The sequence below is a fragment of the Eptesicus fuscus genome, chromosome 14 (genome assembly GCF_027574615.1).
Source record: "Eptesicus fuscus isolate TK198812 chromosome 14, DD_ASM_mEF_20220401, whole genome shotgun sequence".
Taxonomy (NCBI): domain Eukaryota; kingdom Metazoa; phylum Chordata; class Mammalia; order Chiroptera; family Vespertilionidae; genus Eptesicus; species Eptesicus fuscus.
In genome coordinates, this window is record NC_072486.1 from 23,849,230 (window position 1) to 23,870,683 (window position 21,454).

General features: G+C 44.9%; 1 protein-coding gene across 1 annotated transcript in view; it reads left to right on the top strand.

Moving 5' to 3' along the window:
• COL28A1 (collagen type XXVIII alpha 1 chain) overlaps window positions 1-21,454 on the top strand; it is a 144,916-nt gene that overhangs the window by 75,030 nt on the left and 48,432 nt on the right. Inside the window, exons 25-26 of the mRNA XM_054726173.1 lie at window positions 15,191-15,259; window positions 18,193-18,261. Coding sequence (XP_054582148.1) covers window positions 15,191-15,259; window positions 18,193-18,261 — 138 coding nt within the window. The remainder of the gene's footprint in view (window positions 1-15,190; window positions 15,260-18,192; window positions 18,262-21,454) is intronic.

The following is a 21,454-nucleotide window of genomic DNA, read 5'->3' on the forward strand; positions in this document are numbered from 1 at the left end:
TCTGGTGGCTTCTCTTTGTGCTGAGAACAAGCCCCAGCCACTTTCCATGGCCTATGAGGCCCTTCATGACCTGACCGCAGCTCCTGCCCCTTCCTCTCTTGCTGCCAATGCCACCCCCACCTCAAGCCACACCAGCCTACACTACACACTGCTTCAGCTCATCCCTGCTTCCAGGCCTTGGTTCTGTCAGGATGGCTCACCTCCCTCACCATCCATTCAAAAGCAATCATCTTTCTCTCCCCTCCCTTCCTCCCTCCCTCCTCATCACTATCATATCCCTTTGTGTATTTCCTACATAGCAGGTATCACTTTCTGAAGTCATCTTGCTCATTTTCCGGCCTTGCATACTCCATAAGAGTAAGATTTCTTGAATGCAAGCTCTTTGTTTTGTTCCCTGCTAAATTCCGCACGCCAGACCTAGGCGTGCCACCCAATAGGAGCTTTATAACATGTTGAATGAATGGAAAATGAATGAATGATCAATATTCCCTGAAAGAGAGCATTTTTCCTTTGAATACACCAACTCAGTTTTTTTTTTGTTTTGTTTTGTGTGTTTTTTTTTCAAGTTGTAAAAACAGTTTATTCCTGGGAGCATGTCTGGGCAGCATCCACTTACTCTGCTGCCATTTTTAATCTTTTTAAAATTGTTTTTCTTGAAATATTAATGTTTATTGCATGTAACATTATTATATTTAAATCGTTTTTCTTGAAAACAACTCAGTTTTTTTTTAATGCATCCAGGTCATTAGGGAGAGCTGTTGTAAGTACTCAGTGTCAACGTTTTGTCTTTTCTGGGTCTCTGCCCCATCACTTAGGAGGGACCACACCTTGAGACTGCTTCTGTGTGATGAATGAGGCAGGCGTTCTCTTGTCCTCTCATGGTAGAATGAAAGACTGAAGACCCATGGCACTAAATATCCTGTCCCAAGGAGATCTCTGTCTGTCAGGGTGATCATGGGAGTCCAGGAGAGGCTTGTCTGACAGTGCCCAGTGGCCTGTGCAGAGCAGACACCCCCAGGTGCTTTGATCAAGGATCTGGCTTGGTCAGACTAAGGACTCTCTCCCATCCTCTACACACCTCGGCAGTGCCTCTACACACCTCCCATCCTCTACACACCTCGACCTTACTGAGTTTAGGTATTGTAGTATTTTTTTTTCTTTAAGGCAAAGCATCTGTCAAATGTTAAAATTTAAACATAGAAAGAAAAAAGAAAAAAATTTTGTTTTTACACCACATATTCCTTCAGTTAGAGAAATAGAAGCTTATTCCTATTTATAGTGAGGCATGATATAAAATCTGTTAAGTATATACTGGAATGTATTTGTATTCCAGTGGAACTGTATGATCATTTACATTTCCAGAGTAGATTATTATGAAAATTTTTATATAAGTATATATTGTATTATGTTAACTATGCTATTACGTTACTATCTTACAGTGAGCAGTAATAATTAGGCACAGATAGAGAACATTTAAAAATTTGATTCCTGTGAATGTTCGCTGTCAGATTATTTAACTTGTAGACTAAAACACTTACTAAATGATTTCATATACAGCTTTTCTCTAAGTCCCTTGTATTTGTTTCCATATACACTTCAGGGTGGGGGGTGAATCAAGGAAAAAACTGTTCTTTCTAAATTTTATCCTGCCTATTTTTTGTAACAGTCACCATGTTGCCAGAAGCTCTATCTTAAGTGAAATAGTATCTCTGTGAGCCCACACGGGGGGCTGAGTGGAAGCAGCAGCCTCTAGCTCACTTCCCGCTGAAGGGAGAAGAGAACATTAGCCTGGACCTGTCTCTGTTTGCCCACCTCCCACCCCGCTGCCTTTTCCTTCTCTCTGCTGCCTCTTTCTGTTGATGCGGGGAAATGAAGTTATCCTGGCGATCACTAGCCCTGGAGGGCGATGTCAGGAGTGTGAGCTAGCCTTAGAATCCAAGGACTTGGATCAATCATTTGAAAATACAGGAGAATTTAAAGGCAAAATTCAGCTTTTCATAACTTTCAAAACCATCTTTCCTTTTTAAAAGAGGCCTTCACATGTCTATGTGGCCTTTTTTCTTTGTTTTCTAAAGAAAACTTGGATGCGCGCGCATGCACACACGAACAGAAGCTGGTAAAGAAAGGAAAATATTCAGAGAAGTCTAATTCCCACTTAACTTTGTCCTTCTGGGTTGGCAGAGTGAAGGTGAAACTCTCAAAATACTTAAAGTCAGTGGTAGCAGAAGCACAGGACTTAAGTGTGTGCAAAATTTCTCTCCTTCCATTTTGATTTTTAAAAAGGCAGGGAAATCATATTATATGTGTGTGGTTGTATAGACATATATAGCTGATACGTTTTTCATTAAAACTCTGTGTAGTCACCTTAAAATACTGGCCTTAGGGCATTAACTTATAAAACAAATGTGTTTTGAAATGAGGAAACCATTAAGGCAGACTATTAATTTATGGTGGGCTTTTGTGATATTTGGTTAAGGTCACATGTGTTTAGCGTATGACACAGACATTTGAATCAAAGCTTCTATGTTTCAAAACATATAAAAACCAGTCCCTGACTTCTTGCACCCTTGTGGTGCTCCCGGGCTTTCTTCCAAGTGGACGAATTCCTTATGACATCAGTGGCTGTAGCACTTCTATATACATTACCCTGAATATAATCCAAATTTTGACAAGGGCTTCTGAGAGATTTCGAAAAGTCTTGTAAAAACTACAGCGTTCAAGGTAAAAGAAGATATAGTTTTAAAATCCACGTTGTAAACATGCCCTGAAGAGCAACAGACAATTTGGTTTCTTGCTAAGTGGGATGCGCTCATCCAGTGCCCTGACCCCTGGATCCACATTCCCTGCTCCTCTATGGGGAAGTCAAGTTCAAAGATCCTGTGTAACACTGCCTGCATGTCTGTACTGGACCCTAGAGACTAAGAAGGACCCTTTGTGATTTGGGGACAATCATTATATAAATCTCATTTTCCTTTGAGAAACTCAGGTAACTTCCCCCCCGACACCCCTGTATTTTCACCCCCAAAGACTCATGAGGTGCATATTGTCCAAGGGTGATTCACTGATATCTCTGAGGGTAAGAGTTTGTTCTTGGCCTCTTAGAAGAGGGATAAATGCAAGGAGTGGCTCTCCAGAGCTCCAAAAGGCAGGTGCATCTCCCCCCCCACCCCCCATGTCCCTCTCTGAGCTCTTTCAGCCCCTTCCGTGTGCTAGTTCCTCACAGAGAAAGCATGGCCTGTCCAAAGCTCTGGGGCTGCTGAGCTCAGGCCAGTTCTTGCACAAAACAGATCAAACCTGGCATTTGGGGCCCTCAAGGGACCTCTTAACCATCAAGTGGTTGGAATAAGGTCTGTGGGCAGAAAGACTTGTTGGGTTGTTGTTATTATTATTGTATATTACCTAAATATTATATATTACATACTATCTAAATATTTCCAGGATATTGTGACATTTTTAAAAAACCCACTTATTTTATAGATGAGGAAATCAAGAACCATAAAGACTGAACAAGTTGCCCCTTTGTAATATAAACAGTTTTGATACTATATTGTGTTTGTGTATGAGAGGGACACTATGAATATGGATGAAGGGATGAAAGACTAAATGGATGAAGAAATCAGAGCAGAAAGAATGGCTTGGCCTGATGTATAGGTGCTCAGGCTGCAGAGCTGTCCATCTTCTGACTATCAGGGCACCATTTAGTGTTCAGTTGGATTGTTTCTCTTTCCAGTCTAGCTTTTCCATCGTCATGCCTTAAATTATGTAAACATTAAAGGGAAGCATAAAACCTAAACCCCAAAGAGTTAAACATTTTTCAAAAGCTTTAAATGTTTAACTATTGTAAATGCATGCTTTATTTGACAAAAGTGGCCCATAGTCATAAATTAAAATGCACGTCTATGTGAAATTCCACTGAGTACCATTATTCTAAAAATGTTCCCAGCATCTGAATCCCTCCTCTGTTCTCTGCAATGGCTCACATATGTGCATACCACCAACAGGCAGTGGCGGAACAGAGGAGCGATTCACAGAGCTGCATTCGGAATTTGTAGATTCCATCGGCGGACATGGAGTGGACAAGGAACTCCATTTTGAACAGTGTCTGACAAGGAGGGCTGGCCTAGGACACAGACTTCATGATAATGAAGTTAAGGGTCCATGATTCCAAATTGGAGTTGAAGAAACCCACCTCCCAGAAATTGACTGCAAAATTGCTACAGGCAGAACAATCAGCTCAAAAACACACACACAGGACTAATTAAAGCCAGAGCCATATCAAATTTAAATGCCAGACTATTTGACCTTTTGATTTCAGCAAAGGTCACATTCAAACCAGGAAAACTTGACTAGGTGACTTTTCAAGGTCACTTCCCCATTCAGTTCTATGCATGATTGCTAACATCAGAGCTGCACTCCAGGCTATCTTATGATTTTCAGTATTGCTTTTCTCTCTGCTGTTTTCCTAGCTCTGAAGTACACACATACGTTCCCTTCAGCCCTGGAGACACACACTAAGTCTTCTTAACATTCTCCACCCATGCCACCATCAATATATTTTTATTTTTCATCATGCAGACTGGAGGAAATTTTCCCCAGTGGAAAATTATATTGAATATCAGTAAAAGAGAGCCTTTTCCCCCATGTCATTAGGAGGTAGTGTCAATGTTTCTATTTTCAAGGTTTCAAACTCAGCTGAATAAGACTCTCCCTCTCCAATATGATTCTTGGCATAGGAGAATCATTTGCTCATCTTTGATGAGGTGATTTTGAGAAAAGGAAGAAAATATCAACAACAAATCTCCTAAATCCTAAAGCAAGTTTTTAAAATTATTATGGGCATTGATTTACTGCTGCTTTGGAGTGAGTATTAAATTTCTAGAAGAGAAAATGACTTGAAGAATTGAAATTATTTTAAATATTTTGAAATTCAAATCTGGGAAAAGACATGGAAATGTTATGTTTTCTAGCATCTTCTTAATCATTTTCTCATTCCCTTGATATTTGTGCTGGTAATTGTTACTGTCTCCCTTTTCAGCATGTGTCAGTGAGAAGTGACTGAGGGATATTGACAATGGCCAGTCAATAATCAATACACATGGTCAATGACTGGGTTGTTTGTCCATAAGCTTAGAAGGCCTCTAAAATTTCCATTGACATTCTGGCAACACAAGTGAGATATTCAAGAGTTATTAAAACATTGCATATGCTCATTACATCATTCAGTCCAGAATGGTACTTATGCTCGTGGTAGTTGGAGCTTGGTAGTTATATCTTAATTTTATTTAAAAGCCAGAAAGAAAGAAACATTAAGCAGCTGCTAATCATCACTTTAACTTCTACCTTATTTTAAAACTCAAGCATTCCTTGTTTTCATCATTTAGTAGAATCTTCAGTATACCATTCCTTGTAAAATTCTCAAGAAGCTAATTATTTCCACAGTAAATTTAATTTGTTTTTTATTGTCCCCAAAGTAAAAAATAAAAACTCTTTTAGAACAACTGCAACTTGCTTCTACAGTCTTCTCAAAGAGTGACAGGGATTTAATTGACACAGATGGAGAAATAATGATTAAAACCTTCTTAAGGTGTGTGGGGAATGGGGGAGAGAGATAGTCTAATGGGCAATTTTGTCTCTATGAGCACTATCTTTTCAAATATTGTATTTCAGTCTTATAAAACATAACAGACTGTCTCCTTATCACTATTCTGCTTGAGACCCCTGCCACTTGTTAACTATGTGACCACAGCAAGTCATTTAATCTCAGTGAGACTTAGCCTCCTCATCTTTGATTTGGGGTAAGGATGTCTACTTCACAGGGTTATTAGAGAAATTAATAGAATTATGTCTATAAAACATTTTTATAAATTCTAACCTACTAAAGTAGTAGAAGTAAAAGAAGTAGTAATAGCAGTCATAGTATGTTTTTTTTTCTGCTAAATCAAGTATATTGCAGTTGGATAAAAAAGAGAATAAGAATTTGTGTAGGCAGGAAATCTGGAATGAGACCAGTTAAAACATTGGGGTAAACCACAAAATTGAGGAATGGCAATGGAGGGAAATGGAAAGGGAAGCCTTAGACATCTGGGTACTTGTGCAGATTGTGTGGGCCTCTTAGGAATCTTATAATCAGGTTATTTCCCTTGTTCTCCTTGAGAGAGTGTAATGGACTCAATGTAGGGAAAGAACTTTCACAGCCACATAGCCATGTGTTTGCATTAAGTGGCAGCTGGAGGAAAGTCTATGGAGAAGTTAGCATATTTCATCCAGCCCCAGTCAAAGATGAGAGATGAACTCTGAAGTCAAGCCTTGGTTTGAATTGCCTCTGGCTGCATGGTTTTTGGCAAATCATGCATTTATATTATTCTCCTTATTTGTGAATTGGAGTAAGATGATGTTCATAGGACCACATAAGAAAATGAATGAAAAGCACCTGCCATGTAATAAACTTAATACATTTTAATTAATATTTATTTTATTATTAATCATAATAGTTTTAAGATGAGCCAAAGCAAAGATTTACCAATGAGAAAATTAATAATCATGATAGTGCTTTTGCTTTTTTTCTTTCTTTTAAAAAGTAAAAGATTCAATAAAGTGATTACTAGGATCATTATAAGATTATGTATGATTTTAAAGGGGTTGAAAATCACTCTGCAAGGTTATGGTCTAAGTAAAATCTTCACCAAATCATTTGTTAAGTTCACATATACAAGTACTGCAGATGGTCCTAAACCTGACCATTTCCTGTCAAAATGAAAGGAGTATCTCGTCTAGAACCCCTTTTGTGGGCCAAAAGGAAGCTGTTGGCCATCTAATAGTTGTTCTTTTTTGAGAGAGTGGAAGTGGCAAGGAAGGGTAGGACTTAAGCTATGGTCTTATGGAATTGATGGGTATAGCTACAAATGCCAACTCCACACATTGCTTTCTGGTTTGCTCCTTGTCTCCTGATGCAAGGGCTCCCTCTGCAGGCTGCAACAACCCTCAGATTCTGCATGGGAAGCTAAGTCCAGCTATGCAAGTACCTGTTGCAATTCTTTTTCTTGTGAGTGCTGCTGTACCCACTGACAACAAAACTGAAGTGTCATGGTAAACACACTCCTTCGGTTCCACTGGTGCTGCACTGTGGCGTAACCGCTGCTATCAAGTGTGAAGTGAGTCCTGACAACACTCCTCTTGTACACATCCACCTAGCTGTGTGCTGTAGCCTAGCATGGGCACGTGGCACACAGAACAAATGGCAGGATGCATTTTAAAGACCTCATGTAGTAGAGAGACACTACCTCTACGGACTCACACAGCTCGTTAAGTGCCTGATATTCCCATTGATTGAAAAGTATGGTACATATACTGTATACCAAGGAATGACCCTGGTCCTATGTTGCTGACCAACTCTAACATCTGCAGTCTGCGTTACAATTTGATTTAAGGTCTATCAATTTCATATAGGCTTGTATTAGATTATGTTCACATAGGTCAAAAGATACAAAAGAATACTTCGATAGATAAAACATAGCTAATTATATGAATAAGAATGGACTTGTTTGAGGTGAACATTTTAATACCACATATAACATGGAACCACACCCTTACAAAGCTCATTTGCCAAAATTCATGTATAAAAAAGGGAAACAATATGCCCACAGGGTCAGCTATGCTATTGCATTTAGCCCCAGACATTTTTAAATGGTGAGGGTTTGGGGGAACTAAATAAGAGAAAAAAAAGAATAACAATAACAAACTTGATGAGAGTAGCTTAAGGTAAACTCACAACTTCAACTATTTTTCCCACTTGGTTTCCCATCTGGGATGTGTGTGTGTGCATGTTTATGTGTGTGTGTGTGTGTGTGTGTGTTAGTATGATAAATACAATTTGAGACAGCAATGTTTACTAAAATCCATCACAAGAAAAGTATCATGAATTAGAGTGTCAAATTCTTTCTTAAAAGAAATACTACTTTATTAACAGTCTCCATCTGCCTTCTTCCTCTTCCTCTTTGTCCGCCTTTCTATCTTTAAAATCTCATTTTCTTCTCCTGATTAGGGATGAACATCACAGTAACCTTTTCTTACCCTCACTGGTGAGATATTTATGAGGTATTGTTCATGGATTTTAAAAAGATGTTATCAAAAACATTATGAAAATTATTAAGCACATACAAAAGCAGAAACACTAGTAAATTCTCATTTACCTATCACACTTCTTCAACAACTACCAACCTGTGGTCAACCTTTATCTGTATCCCCCATTCCTCACTTCTTTCCTTTGTACTGCATTATCCCAGCAAATACCAGACATCACCCATATAGAGCTTTAGCATTTGTCTCTCTAATGTAAGAGCTATTTAAAAACAAACCAATAACACATAGCTGCAATATCATTAGCAAAACTTAAAAAATATTAATAGCAATTACATAGTATTGTCCAATTTCTAACATTAACCCTTTGCACTCGCTTGCTTTTTTCTTGATTCCTTTATTCTAATGCTAACCGTGTCGAGTCACACTCGACATCCGAGTGCAAAAGGTTAAACTTTCCCAGTTTGTCTTATAAGTTTATGATAGCTTGTTTGTTTGAATTGGAATCCAAACAATGTCCACACATTGCATTTGAATTTGCATCTCTTTTTAAAATCAAAGGTTACATATCTTTCATTTTTTCTTTGCACTTTCTTAGTGGATGGGTTCTTCATCCTTGAGGATTTTGCTGATGGCATCCTTATGTTTCTCTACCCTCTCTTGCTTTTGTTTGTTTGTTTGTTTGTTTTTGGTAGTTAGATTTAGACACCTGCCAGAATCAGATTCAGTTTTTCTTAGCTAGAATACTTCATAGACGGGGTCATATAGTCCCATTGTATCACATCAGGTGTCTAACCTCATCATGGAAGGGTAGAGATGAAGAGAAACACGAGAGAGGAATTCATTGTATCTGGGTGGGGTTGAGAGTGAACAGGCAAAGAAGACCATTATTTTTTGATAAAACATTTAATGATTCTGGATAAAATCTACTTAACTATGTTTACTACTTAACTGCTTAACTGTGCTCTGTTTGCCAGAGGGACTCTAAATGTAGCAAGCGTGTGAATCAGTCAGGTTAGTTGGAGACCCTCACTGGGTGAATTTATAGACGCTCCCTTTAAAGGTACTTCAGAAAAGAGAGATGACAAAAATGTAGATAAGACAAGACATAAAATGTATGTATTGTATTCTTGGAACTCTTGATGATCAGAGTAATTATTATTTTTTTTTTAAATTTCTTTATTGATTAAGGTGTCACATATTTGTCCTCATCCCCCCATTCCCATCCCACCCCTCTCCCCACGCATGCCCCAATCCCCTGTTGAACTTAACCGTTGGATAGGCTTATATGCATGCATACAGGTCCTTTGGTTGAACTCTCCCCCTCCCCCCACTCTCCCCCTACCCTCCCCTATCCTCCCTCTGAGGCCCGATAGTCCGATCGATGCCTCCTTGCTTCTGGTTCTGTTCTTGTTCCTCAGTCTATGTTGTTCATCATTTCCCCTAGATGAGCGAGATCATATGTCACTAGATATATACTAATAAGAACTGAATGTGAGACGAGCAATAATAGTTATGCTGACAGGCAAATGAATCAATCTGTAGCGAGCTTCCCCCTGGACCAACAGTTCTTTTGAGACTCAATTTCAATGTCCAGTAGTTCCTTATGTGTACATGTCAGCACTGACCCCTCAGCTCTGGATGGTGGACAAATGGTGGTAATGGAGGTCCGACTCCCTCTGGTTTGGTCTCGGCCGAACCCAGGGGCACGGCGTCACCCAGACTAAGGGGCACGTGGCCTCACCCTTACCCAAGGGGCGCGTGGTCACACCCGGGCCTGGGACCCAGCCTCACCCGGATGGATCCAGGGGCGCACGGCCTCACCCGGACCCAGGATCTGGCTTCACCCGTACCCAGGGACGCTTGGCCTCTCCCAGACCCAGGGGCACGTGGCCTCACCCGGGCCTAGGTGCACGAGGCCTCATCCGGATCCAGGGACACATGGTCGCACCCGGACCCAGGGACGCTTGGCCTCTCCCAGACCCAGGGCCACTTGGGCTCACCCGGGCCTAGGTGCACGCCGCCTCACCCGGATCCAGGGACACATGGTCTCACCCGGACCCAGGGATGCTTGGCCTCTCCCAGACCCAGGGCCACTTGGGCTCACCCGGGCCTAGGTGCACGAGGCCTCACCCGGATCCAGGGACACATGGTCTCACCCGGACCCAGGGACGCTTGGCCTCTCCCAGACCCAGGGCCACTTGGGCTCACCCGGGCCTAGGTGCACGCCGCCTCACCCGGATCCTGGGACACATGGTCTCACCCGGACCCAGGGATGCTTGGCCTCTCCCAGACCCAGGGCCACTTGGGCTCACCCGGGCCTAGGTGCACGAGGCCTCACCCGGATCCAGGGACACATGGTCTCACCCGGACCGAGGGACGCTTGGCCTCTCCCAGACCCAGGGCCACTTGGGCTCACCCGGGCCTAGGTGCACGAGGCCTCACCCGGATCCTGGGACACATGGTCTCACCCGGACCCAGGGACGCTTGGCCTCCCCCAGACCCAGGGCCACTTGGGCTCACCCGGGCCTAGGTGCACGAGGCCTCACCTGGATCCTGGGACACACGGTCTCACCCAGACCCAGGGACGCCTGGCCTCCCCCAGACCCAGGGGCACGTGGCCTCACCCGGGCCTAGGCGCACGAGGCCTCACCCGGATCCAGGGACACACGGTCTCACCCGGACCCAGGGACGCCTGGCCTCCCCCAGACCCAGGGGTACGCGGCCCCACCCGGACCTAGGTGCACGAGGCCCCACCCGGATCCAGGGACACATGGTCTCGCCCAGACCTAGGGGTGCGTGGCCTCTCTCAGACCCAGGGGCACATGGCCTCACCTGGACCTAGGTGCACGAAGCCACCCGGACCCAGGGGCGCGTTACCTCTCTCAGACCCCTGGTCGCGTGGTCTCACCCGGATCCAGGGGCTCACGGCCTCACCCGTACTCGGGACCCAGCCTTACCCGGATCCAGGGGCCCACGGCCTCACCCGGACCCAGGGTTCAGATTCGCCCGGACCCAGGGGCACATGGCCTCACCCGAACCCGGAATCCAGCTTCACCTGGACCCAGGGGCGCGTGGCCTCACCCAAACCCAGGGGCGTGAGGCCTCACCTAGACCCAGAGGCGTGTGACCACATCTGAGCCCAGAGGCTCGCAGGCTCGCCTGGACTCGGGTCTCAGCGGGGTTTCGTCTTCTTGATCCCAATTCCTGTTGGTCAATTCCCTCTCAGCAATTCCTTCGGTCATTTTCTCAGAGCTCCAGGGCGGCTGCCACAGAACTCGTTGGGCGGCGGGCTCGGCAAGGCTCCGGTGTGCCCGGTACCCGGCGGTGGGCTGGTCCGGTGTCGCTGCGTCGGCCCTTGGGTCTGCAACGGTGGCCAGTCGCTGAGCGTGCGCACCTGGCCACTTCGGGGCATTGAGATTCTTGAAGGACTCGGAGGTCAGCAAGCACGGAGTCTCCCACGCCATGTCTCCCAGGGGCTCGTCTGTCCGTGCTCGGCAGCGAGTGGAGCCGTCCCCTCAGCCGGAGACCGCCGGGGGAACTGCGCCGAGCACGTTCCTGGCCACCATTGTGTCGCCTGAGCCATAGTTCTTAAAGTGTGGACTTTGGGTCACCGGCATCAGCATCATCCTGCGTACCCCTCTCTTTTATTCTAGTTGTAGAGCATCTGCTCAGCCAGCCCCCCGGTCTTTCTGGTTGGTGTCTGCTCTGCTCTCCCGTCGTAGTCTCAATATTGTTGTGGTAGGCAACGATCAGGCTGCTGCCCTATGTCTCCATCTTGGTCCTCCTTTGTACAGTTAAGTCTTGATTGTTGTTGGTGTCACTGGGAGGAATTGTCCTCCAGGCCAATTGGCCGTGAGGACCCTCTTTGTCCATACAGGAAGAGTTGCTGTGCAGGAGACATGTTTGTGGGCCGGGTCTTGATGCAGCAATGCCTTGGCGCTCACTGAGCCTGCCTCTAGAATGCCTCCCTTATGCAAGTGATTGAAATCTGGTGTCATCTCCCACCAACCACTAGATGCCCTCGTTTCTGGGTCTCCAATGCAGTGTGGGTCAGCCACTACCTGAGGCACTCAGCAGGAAAAAGCTTCTGCTCAGCTTGGCTGGGGCGGAGCTACAGGGTGGAGCCTACAACCTTGGCTTCCTGTCAGCCCCGCCCTATGAGGCTCCTGTGTCTGTGTCCCTCTGTATTCCTTGCAAACACCTCTGAGAGAAACGCGCCCTGGAGTTTCGCCCACTGCCAAACAGTCCAGTCCCTCCCCTAATGAATCTGGACTCCCAGATTCTCGCCTGGAACTGGGCTTCAGTGCAGTTGAAACTGGGTCTCAGCGCAGTCTGGCGTCCCTGTCTCCTTCCCAGCAGGGCCACCCAGTGGCGCAGGCAAAAGTCCGTCCTCTGCGCACCTTCCAGTGCGCGCGTCTGGAGCCGCCGCTTCTCTGTGCCTCCGCCACCACAGCCCAAATTCATTCCCCCAGCGTGCGCCTGGCTTCCCAGGGATTCGCCCGGAACTGGGGTTCAGTGCAGTCGGAACTGGGGTTCAGCATGGTCCTGAGCTTATGTCTCCTTCCCGCTAGGGCAGTTCAGTGGCGCAGGCAACAGTCCGTCCTTTGCGCCCCTTCCCGTGCGCGCCTCTGGAGCTCTGCCTTCCCCCGCTCCTCTGTGCCTGCGCCCCACAGCCCAGATTCATTCCCCCAGCCTGCGCCTGGCTTCCCAGGGTTTCGCCCGGAACTGGCGCTCAGTGCAGTCGGAGCCGGCGCTTAGCGCACTCCGGAGCCTTTATCTCCTTCCTGCCAGTGAACGCCGGCCAGGCCGTCAGCCGCCCCTTCCTCTCTGGCTCCATCCTCCCCGCAGGCGCGCGTGCTCGTGTCTCCGCCAGTTTCTCCATACCTCAGGCTTTTACGGCTCTCCCGATTGTCCCCGTGGCCTTCTCCTTCCCCCCATCTGTGGGCATTTCAGTCCGCCAGCTCTCCTGTGGTTCTGGACGATGTCCGTTCTGACCTCTAGTTGTGCCTTTGAAATTGTTGTGCCCGGCTGCAGGTTAGGTGTTTCACCTATGCCGCCATCTTGGTTTCTCTCGATCAGAGTAATTATTTAAGTGAGGAGAAACTTGGGGCCACTCAAATGTGGGAGTCAGGAGAGAGGTTTTAAATGGATAATTAGTACCAGTAGTCTCAAAAGCAGTTAAGTAGTAACAGAAAGAGATGGAGACTGGAGGCCAGAATCATAAAGTGGTATGGAAGCAAAATATATAATATAAAACTAGAGATGAAAAGAATCATTTAAAGTTTTCCTCAATCTTTTAAGGTTTGCTTCCTCTAGAAGTATTTTAAGGTTTGTAAGTAAAAAGTAAAGGATAAGCTGTTTTTCTAAATAAACAGTTTCATCATTTCTTAAAATCTTTGAATTTTGCACTGTTGAAAGGTGTAAAGTATTTAGCTCCTAACAGGACATGGACAAAACAAGACCCAGAGCAAAGAGCTTGGGAGATCTAGGGTCAAAGCCTGGCTCTGGTCCTTTTTTAAAAAAAACAAAAATAACTTTATTGACACATATTTAATATATCATAGAATTCACCCATTTCTGTGACTGTTTAGCAAATTTAGCAAGTTGTACAGCCGTTACCATAAATCAGTTTTTGAACATTTTCTTCCCCTCAGTGAGATCCCTCATGCCCATTTATAGTTAATCCTATTCCTGGCCCCAGGCAACCACTGATTTACTGTCGCTATAGATTTGCCTTTTCTGGACATTTTATATAAATGAAATAAAACAATATGTCTGGCTTCTTTGACTGCAAATAATGTTTTAGGGTTCATCCATGCCAAAGCATGCACCTGTAGCTCATTCTTCTTTATTGCTGAATATCTCACACTTTGTCTATCCATGTACCAGTTGATTGACATTTAGGTTGTTTCCAGTTTGGAACTGTTATGAATAATTCTGCTAAGAGCATTTGTATGTACCAGTAGGTCCTGGTATGGACATATGTTTTCATTTTTCTTGGGTGTTTACCTAGGGGTGAAATTACTGGATCATAAGGTACATTTATGTTGAACTTTTAAAGAAATTGACTGCCAAACTGTTTTCTAAAGTGGCTGTACCAGCAAAATATGAGAGTTCCTATTTTTCCACATCCTCCTAACTCTGCGTCTTAATAGTTATGCAGCCTTGAGCAAACTTTGGTTTCCTCTTTAGCAAAATGGGTGGCATAGAATGTTAACATTTGCTAAGTGCCTACTCTGTGCTAGACTCTGTGATAGGAGCACTCATGTTCATCGTCTCACCTCATTGTCCTCCCCGTGAAATGTAGAGATGTTTTTCTGTGTATCTGATGAGTTTACTGTGGCCCAGAGGAGGTAGGTAAGTTCGTCATCACTGTGATACAGGATGGTTGAAATACTAAATTATATCAAATAACATAAATGAGAGGCCTAGTAAAGTGTTAGGTACATAGGAGGTGGCTAATGAAGAGATTTTCATTTCTCTGCTTCTTCCCATCATCATTCACATCTCGGACAGGTCTAACCACAGGGCCTGACTTACCGGAACAGGTCTCACCACCTTTCTGGTGACAGTGACCTGTTATGAAACTGTCACTCTGGAGAATCTGGAAAGCCTTTATAGAATTTATCCTGCAGTCACAGCCACCCTAGTGGCAGAAGCATCACAGAGCCAATCCCAACCCAAGTAGCATAATCTTTGCTGCACAAAATGAGAGCAACTAGTTTAGGATGGGGTTATGTCTTTTCACGATTGCTTTTATTTGTGTCTCTTTTCACAATGGCAGTATTTCTCCCCCCCCTCCCAAATTCCAGAGAAGGGAGTTCTGGGAAAAAAGTATATATTAAGGTTGCCAAGCAGTTAATTGACTTGATTGCTTTGAATGGACCCTGTTGGCTTGAAGATAGAATAAAGAGCAATAAGAAGTGAAAACCAAGGGAGATAATACTCCCTTTGTCAAGTTTAGGAAAGTGATGTGGGTTAAAAGGACTCAATTCAAAGGTGTTGCATTTTAAAATATATATTTTTTGAATATGACATGTATTTACTATTTTAACTATACAGCATAAAGTGTTTTTAAATACCAGTAACTTGTCATTCATTGTCTTTTCAGGGAGAGCCAGGAGTCAGAGGACCTCCGGGCCCTTCTGGGCCTCGGGGCTTAGGAACCCAAGGGCCCAAGGTGAGTCCTCAGGTCTGTGCTCTGTGTGAGGGTCAGGCACTGTTAATGACAACCGAGTGAACATTAACTTCAGAGTAAGTGCTTATCTTGGTGTTTGCTCATTTTTTTTCTTGATTACTGATGAAAAGTCTTCTTTTCTCCTATCATGTGAACTTTCAGTAAATAGAACATTTAAGTTTATAAAGCTACTAGTGGCCTGGTGCACGAAATTTGTGCATGCGGGTGGGGCAGGGGTTGTCCCTCAGCCTGACCTGCACCCTCTCCAATCTGGGACCCCTTGGGGGATGTCCGACTGATCAGGCCTAAACTGGCAGTCGGACATCCCTCTCGCAATCCGGGACTGCTGGCTCCTAACTGCTCACCTGCCTGGCTGCCTGATCGCCCCTAACCACTCTACATGCTAGCCTGATCACCCCTAACTGCCTGCCCCTACCAGACTGATTGCCCCCAACTGTCCCCCTCGCCAGCCTGATTGCCCCAAACTTCCCCCCTGCTGGCCTGCTCCCCACCCCTGCCCCCTTACTGGCCTGCTCACCCCCAACTGCCATCCCCCACTGGCCAACTTGCTCCCAACTGCCCCCCCTGCTGGCCTGCTCGCCCCCAATTGTCCCCCCCCCGCCAGCCTGCTCGCCCCCACCTTCTGCCCCCTGCCAGCCTGTTTGCCCCCAACTGCCCCTCCCACCGACCTGATCGCCCCCAACTACCCTCCCACCAGCCTGCTCGCCCCCAACTGCCCCCCCTGCTGGCCTGCTCACCCCCAACTGCCACCCCCCACCGGCCACCTCACCTCCAAATGCCCCTCCCCCCCCGCTGGCCTGCTTGCCCCCAACTGTGCCCCCCACCTGCCAGCTTGCTCCCAACTGCCCCCCTTACTGGTCTGCTCACCCCCAACTGCCCCCTCACCTGCCAGCTTGCCCCCAACTGCCCCCCCTGCCAGCCTGTTCACCCCCAACTGCCCCCGCTGCCGGCCTGCTCACCCCCAACCCCAACTGCCCTCCCCTGCCGGCCTGATCGCCCCTAACCGCCTCTGCCTTGGCCCCACCACCATGGCTTTGTCTGGAAGGACGTCCAGAAGGTCTTCCAGAAGGTTTCCCGATCTAATTAGCATATTACCTTTTTATTAGTATAGATTATTTCCCCCCAAAGAAACTAGTAAGCCAGTGTCTCTTAAGAAAGTGGGTGCAAAGTGGTCAAAATATTTCTAGGCTCATTGGAGGCTATGCCATCATTCAGAAGCACATCTTTACTTTGGCCAGAGGTGCTTCAGGTGCCCTTTTAACAGGATGCCAGCCAATGTATCTATTGTGTATAAGTGTGTAGGACACTGCCAGAGCTCAGTGCAAGGGTCTAGGCTTACTGTCTCCATGGAAGGTAACAGAAACTTCCTTTGGCTCCCTTTGCTCTCATTTCTATTTCTCTTCCTTTTGCCACCTCCAATTTAGTAATTATTCATCTGTTTATTCTTTTAATCCAGTTTCTCAAGGAGAGAGATTTTGTCCTCCCCTCTGCACCGCAGGGGGACATTTGGGATCATTTTGGGCCGGGGGGGGGGGGGGGGGGAGAGACGGGGAGTTCACAACCGGAGGAGGACTGTTATTGGCATCTAGTGGGTAGAGGACAGAGATGCTGCTGAATGTGCTGCAGTGCACAAGACAGCCTCCCATAATAAAGAATTACCCAGCTCAAAATGTCAATAGTGCTCATTCATTTGCTCAACAAATGTTATTTATTTATTTATTTATTTATTCAAAAGGTGAAGTAGAGAACGAGCAGGCATGTTTATAGGGAAAACAGGTATCAGTAAGCCACCCAGCACAGATTCAAATTTCAAATAGATGTATCTATGCCCAAATGCACAGAAGTGAATTAGAATCCTGTTACAGAGAGAAAAGCAGGGAGGCTTTATGAGTCAAAGTTACTAAGGATCTCAGAATTACTAAGATTCTTTATCCTTTTTTTCTTTTTTGTCCATCAACTACATATGGGCAGCGGGCTATTTCTTAACCTCGTAGTTCACTTTATATGGGTGAAGACTGCATCCAAGATGTTAGCTATTGTTATTGGATCTATTTTTTTCTTCAGTGTCATCTTTTTGTTTAAATTTTCTTTCTTTTCTTTTTGCAATGAGCAGGTATTCCTCTTATAATCAGAAAAAAATACAGCTTTTTTTTTTTATACTGGAAAGAAAATGTCTGACTTATACAGTAACTTAAATTAACCCAGCATTTCTACAAAGCTTATTCTATCAAATATTAATTTGGAAACTTCTGGGATAGTTAAATTAATCACTCTATTGTGAGACTTCTTTGTGGCTTTAATATTTTAATATGTGGTAGAGATCTCCAAGGAGAGGCACATACCGTGGTGTAGAACATTTTCCAATCTCAGTTGGCCACAGAAATTTTTCCTTAAGAAATATGGGGTCCACTTACATTATAAGGAATATATACTGGGAAATCATGCATTTTTTTGCTTCATTTACATATTATCTCAAAAATTCAACACTGATCCACATTAATATCTGCTGATTCTTTACCTACAACCCTGGTGAATGAGCATTCCATATGGAAATGGAGCAATAGATGAAAGGCTACACAGAACAGTGTGTGTGAGTGGTCCTCTCACCCCTGGTGTCTAGGGGTTGGGGTTAAGGCAGCTAAAGGAGCCCAAGCTGACAAAGCTACAGGGCCAGCACTTACAACAAGCAGTTCTGTCTTAAGTCTTCATTTATATTTGGATTATATGTAAGATTTTTGCAAAGGATTCTGTGGCTTAAAAAGGTTAGAAAATCACCGCTATATATAAAACATGATATAGCTTATGGGCAGCGTGGATGAAGGTCCTGATCAGACTGAAGTAAGAACAGAGCCAAGAGTAATAATACATTTTTTCTCCCTAAATCTTCTTACACTTGTCTGATTTCTCTCCAACAGGGTGATATTGGGCAGAAAGGTTTGCCTGGCCCTCCCGGCCCCCCTGGCTATGGATTACAAGGAATTAAAGTAAGTGAACATGATTGTGCTGGAGTCCCATCTCAGGCTACTAAGGTGACGGAGAAAAGACGCTGTGGACAATATATAATATGACTGTTATGAAATGAAGTTAATATAAGCTTAGCCATTAAAATTGCATATAGTATTTAAAGATACCATCCAGCCATGTAAAAATGGTGTAAGTGCATTGTTTCATGAGTGCTAAACATAACATAAATTGCTTGGTGAAAAATTTAACTGTTGCAGTGATTGGCTGTGCTGCTGCTGTGGCATCCCTGGTCCTGGGAAACCCTGAAAACATGACAGGCCCACTCCCTCCGGCACCGCAGCAGCCTCTGGTCATTCCTGTGCAGTCCCCGCTGTGGCCTGCTGACCCTGCGCTGCAGGGGCGCTCCAGCTCCCAAAGGCCTCAGAGCTTTTTCTAAACCGCTAATGTCTATTGATTGTATGGATGAATGGGGGGCTGTGGCTCTTTGGTCTCAAAAGGGCCTTGGTGTTTCAGGTTCACAGCAGAGGTCAGGGGGTTATATGATGTCATGATCTTGGCCCCATGTGAGCCTGCAGAACTGGCCTTTTCCCTAGATATGGACTCTAGATATGCCAGTACTTCCCCAGGTTAAGTCATAAGGGACAAGGGATGGGGCTGGGTCTTGAGAGAAGTCCTTAATATGCCCATTAGTCCTTGAGGGGCCAGGCCTTTACAGGGGCCAGGAGGAATCTACTGAGAGGGTGGGCCATTCTGGTTAAAAAGCCAATAATGGGGACAGACAGAAATCTTCATTTCTACTCAGGAATCATTCTAGTTTCCCTCTCTCCCATCTTTAAGTTAGTTCCAGTGTTCTTTCCGCCCCAGTGTCCACATCTGAGTAATGGGGATAATGACAGTACTATGGTATTTCCTAAAGTTGATGTGAAGCATAAATGAGACAGTATGCATAATGCACTTAACACAGGCTCGGCACATGGTTGCCTATGCAGTAAATGTCGTAGTTACTCACATTGTTACTCTTTCCTGCTTCTCTTCTCTTTCTGCTAGCACTTGTATTTTCCAGGATGAAAGTCCAGAACGCTGACATTCACGTGATTTAATGCTCTAAAACATAAACTATCAGTTGCATTCATTAGTGCAGGCATGGCTTCAGTATCCAAAAAGACCCCAACATGTACAATGGCTCAAACACAATAGAGCTTTCTGTTCACATAATAGGCCACGTGGGTGTTCATGGTTGGTGATCAATTTTCTTCCACATAAAATTTCAGAGAACCTTATCTTCTATTTATGGTTTCTCCATCTGCTGGGCCTATGTACCACTTACTCCCAGCAAACAGAAAGAGAGCATGCAAGAGGCACACTTGTTTCTTAAACATCTAGGCTAAGAGGTGACAGACTTCACCTCTGACCACATTTTTTTGGTGGGAACTAGTCTCATGGAAAGGGAGTCTCACTCTGTGCCCAGGAGGAAGGGAACCAGAGGCTTGGTGAAGAGCTGGCATTTACTGCCACAAATAATTTAACCTGTTTATAGGTAAGATGAAGAAGTTATGTGTTGTTCTGAAGTATGTTGGTGGTTCCAGAAGAGAACAGGAAACAGGACGGTCTCCATGACTACTTTCAAGGTGCCTTGTCACTCTCCTGATAGTATGGGCCACAGTGACTTGGACTTTAAGAACTGGGGTCAGCCCTATCAGGTCTTTAATCCTATCTTGAAAAGAAAACATAGAGCCTTCGCATCTTATTCATTCATTTCAACCAGCATCAGGAGCGCCAGTGGGTGATTTAGAAATTGTTTTGAGTAGACAGGCTGAGTACCAGGTAAATAGCTGGACAAGGCTTGGGGTTGAGTGGGACCAGGACATTTTCCTTTTCGACTATAAAGTCAGGGTCAGAGGATGAGGGACCCTGAAACCTGGTAGAGAGCTGTGGTTCCATGACTGGGGGAGGTGGGCATGGCAACAGAGGAGGGAAGCAGTGCTGGCATGAGGAGCCCCACATCGATGCGAGATAAGGAGGACCCAGCAAGGAGGCTCCTGTGGGGAATAAGGGAGGGTGGGAATCCAAGGGGGTTACTTGGGATGCCAGTGTTTGAGACCAGCAGAGTGGTGGTGGGTTTTTAAAGAACTTAAAATTTTATTTTTCAATTACAGTTTATATTCAATATTGTGTATTAATTTTAGGTGTTCAGCATGCTGACATTTTAAATTGTTCTGACTTTCTCTCTCCCCTTCCTTTCTTCATGTCTTCCTCTCTCCCTCATTGCCTACTTCCCACTTACTCATATCTAATATATAAATACATAAATATTATATGTTTATTCCTTTTCACTCTTGTAACAGACACTGTCCATATAAAACCAAGTTGAGTGAAGGACTTAGATAAATTCCTCTTAGATTCAGCTACCATCTGGATGGTATTTCCCATGAATTTCACTGTTGAAAATTTATGAAAGGTATTTTATCTTTTCCCCCATCAATACTTAGTTAGATGTTTCTAGTATACATTTTCTCCCTTCTCCTTTCAGCAAGGGAAGAGATGCCTTTACTACTCAGAGCTTTGAGCTCAGGGAAAGAAGTAGGGCCATATACATTCTCAAAGTTTCATGCGTTATCTTCTTCAAGCCTCACCAGCCTGGGGGGAAGGCTCTAGGAAACAGGGCACAGAGATGTTAAGTGATCCAGGGTCACTCACAGCTACCTCTCCAGGCAGCCTCCCTGAAGAAATCACGCATTGGGTAGTAAATGTCAGAGAGAAGAAAATGATCAGCTTCAGACTTTCAAAAGGAGATGCCACTCCAAATTTTTATTTGCACGTTGGAATTAAAAGTTGGTCCTTCAAGATGAGAGACATATGCAGTGGGTCTCTTTTCCTGATAATCTAGATTGAGTAAGAGAAAGAAGTATGGAAAGAGCACTTCTTTCCGCTCCCCGCCTCCCCCCCCCCCCCCCCCCCCCAGTGCAGTTCTGTCAGAAGGCAGGGGTTGGACTTAGCGACCTTTTGAAATCACTTGGGAGGCACAAGACTAGGAATTGCAGCCGGATCTGGGCTGGCATGTGGAGCTGCCCTGGGTGAGGCTGTACTCACCCATTCAGAGGCTTATCAGTCCTTTCTGGTTGGGCTCCTTTGTACTGCAAACCTCTGTGACAAGTCAATGAGTCAATGAGTAGCCAGCACATCTGTTTTTATTGCTTTTCCAAATACCTTCAG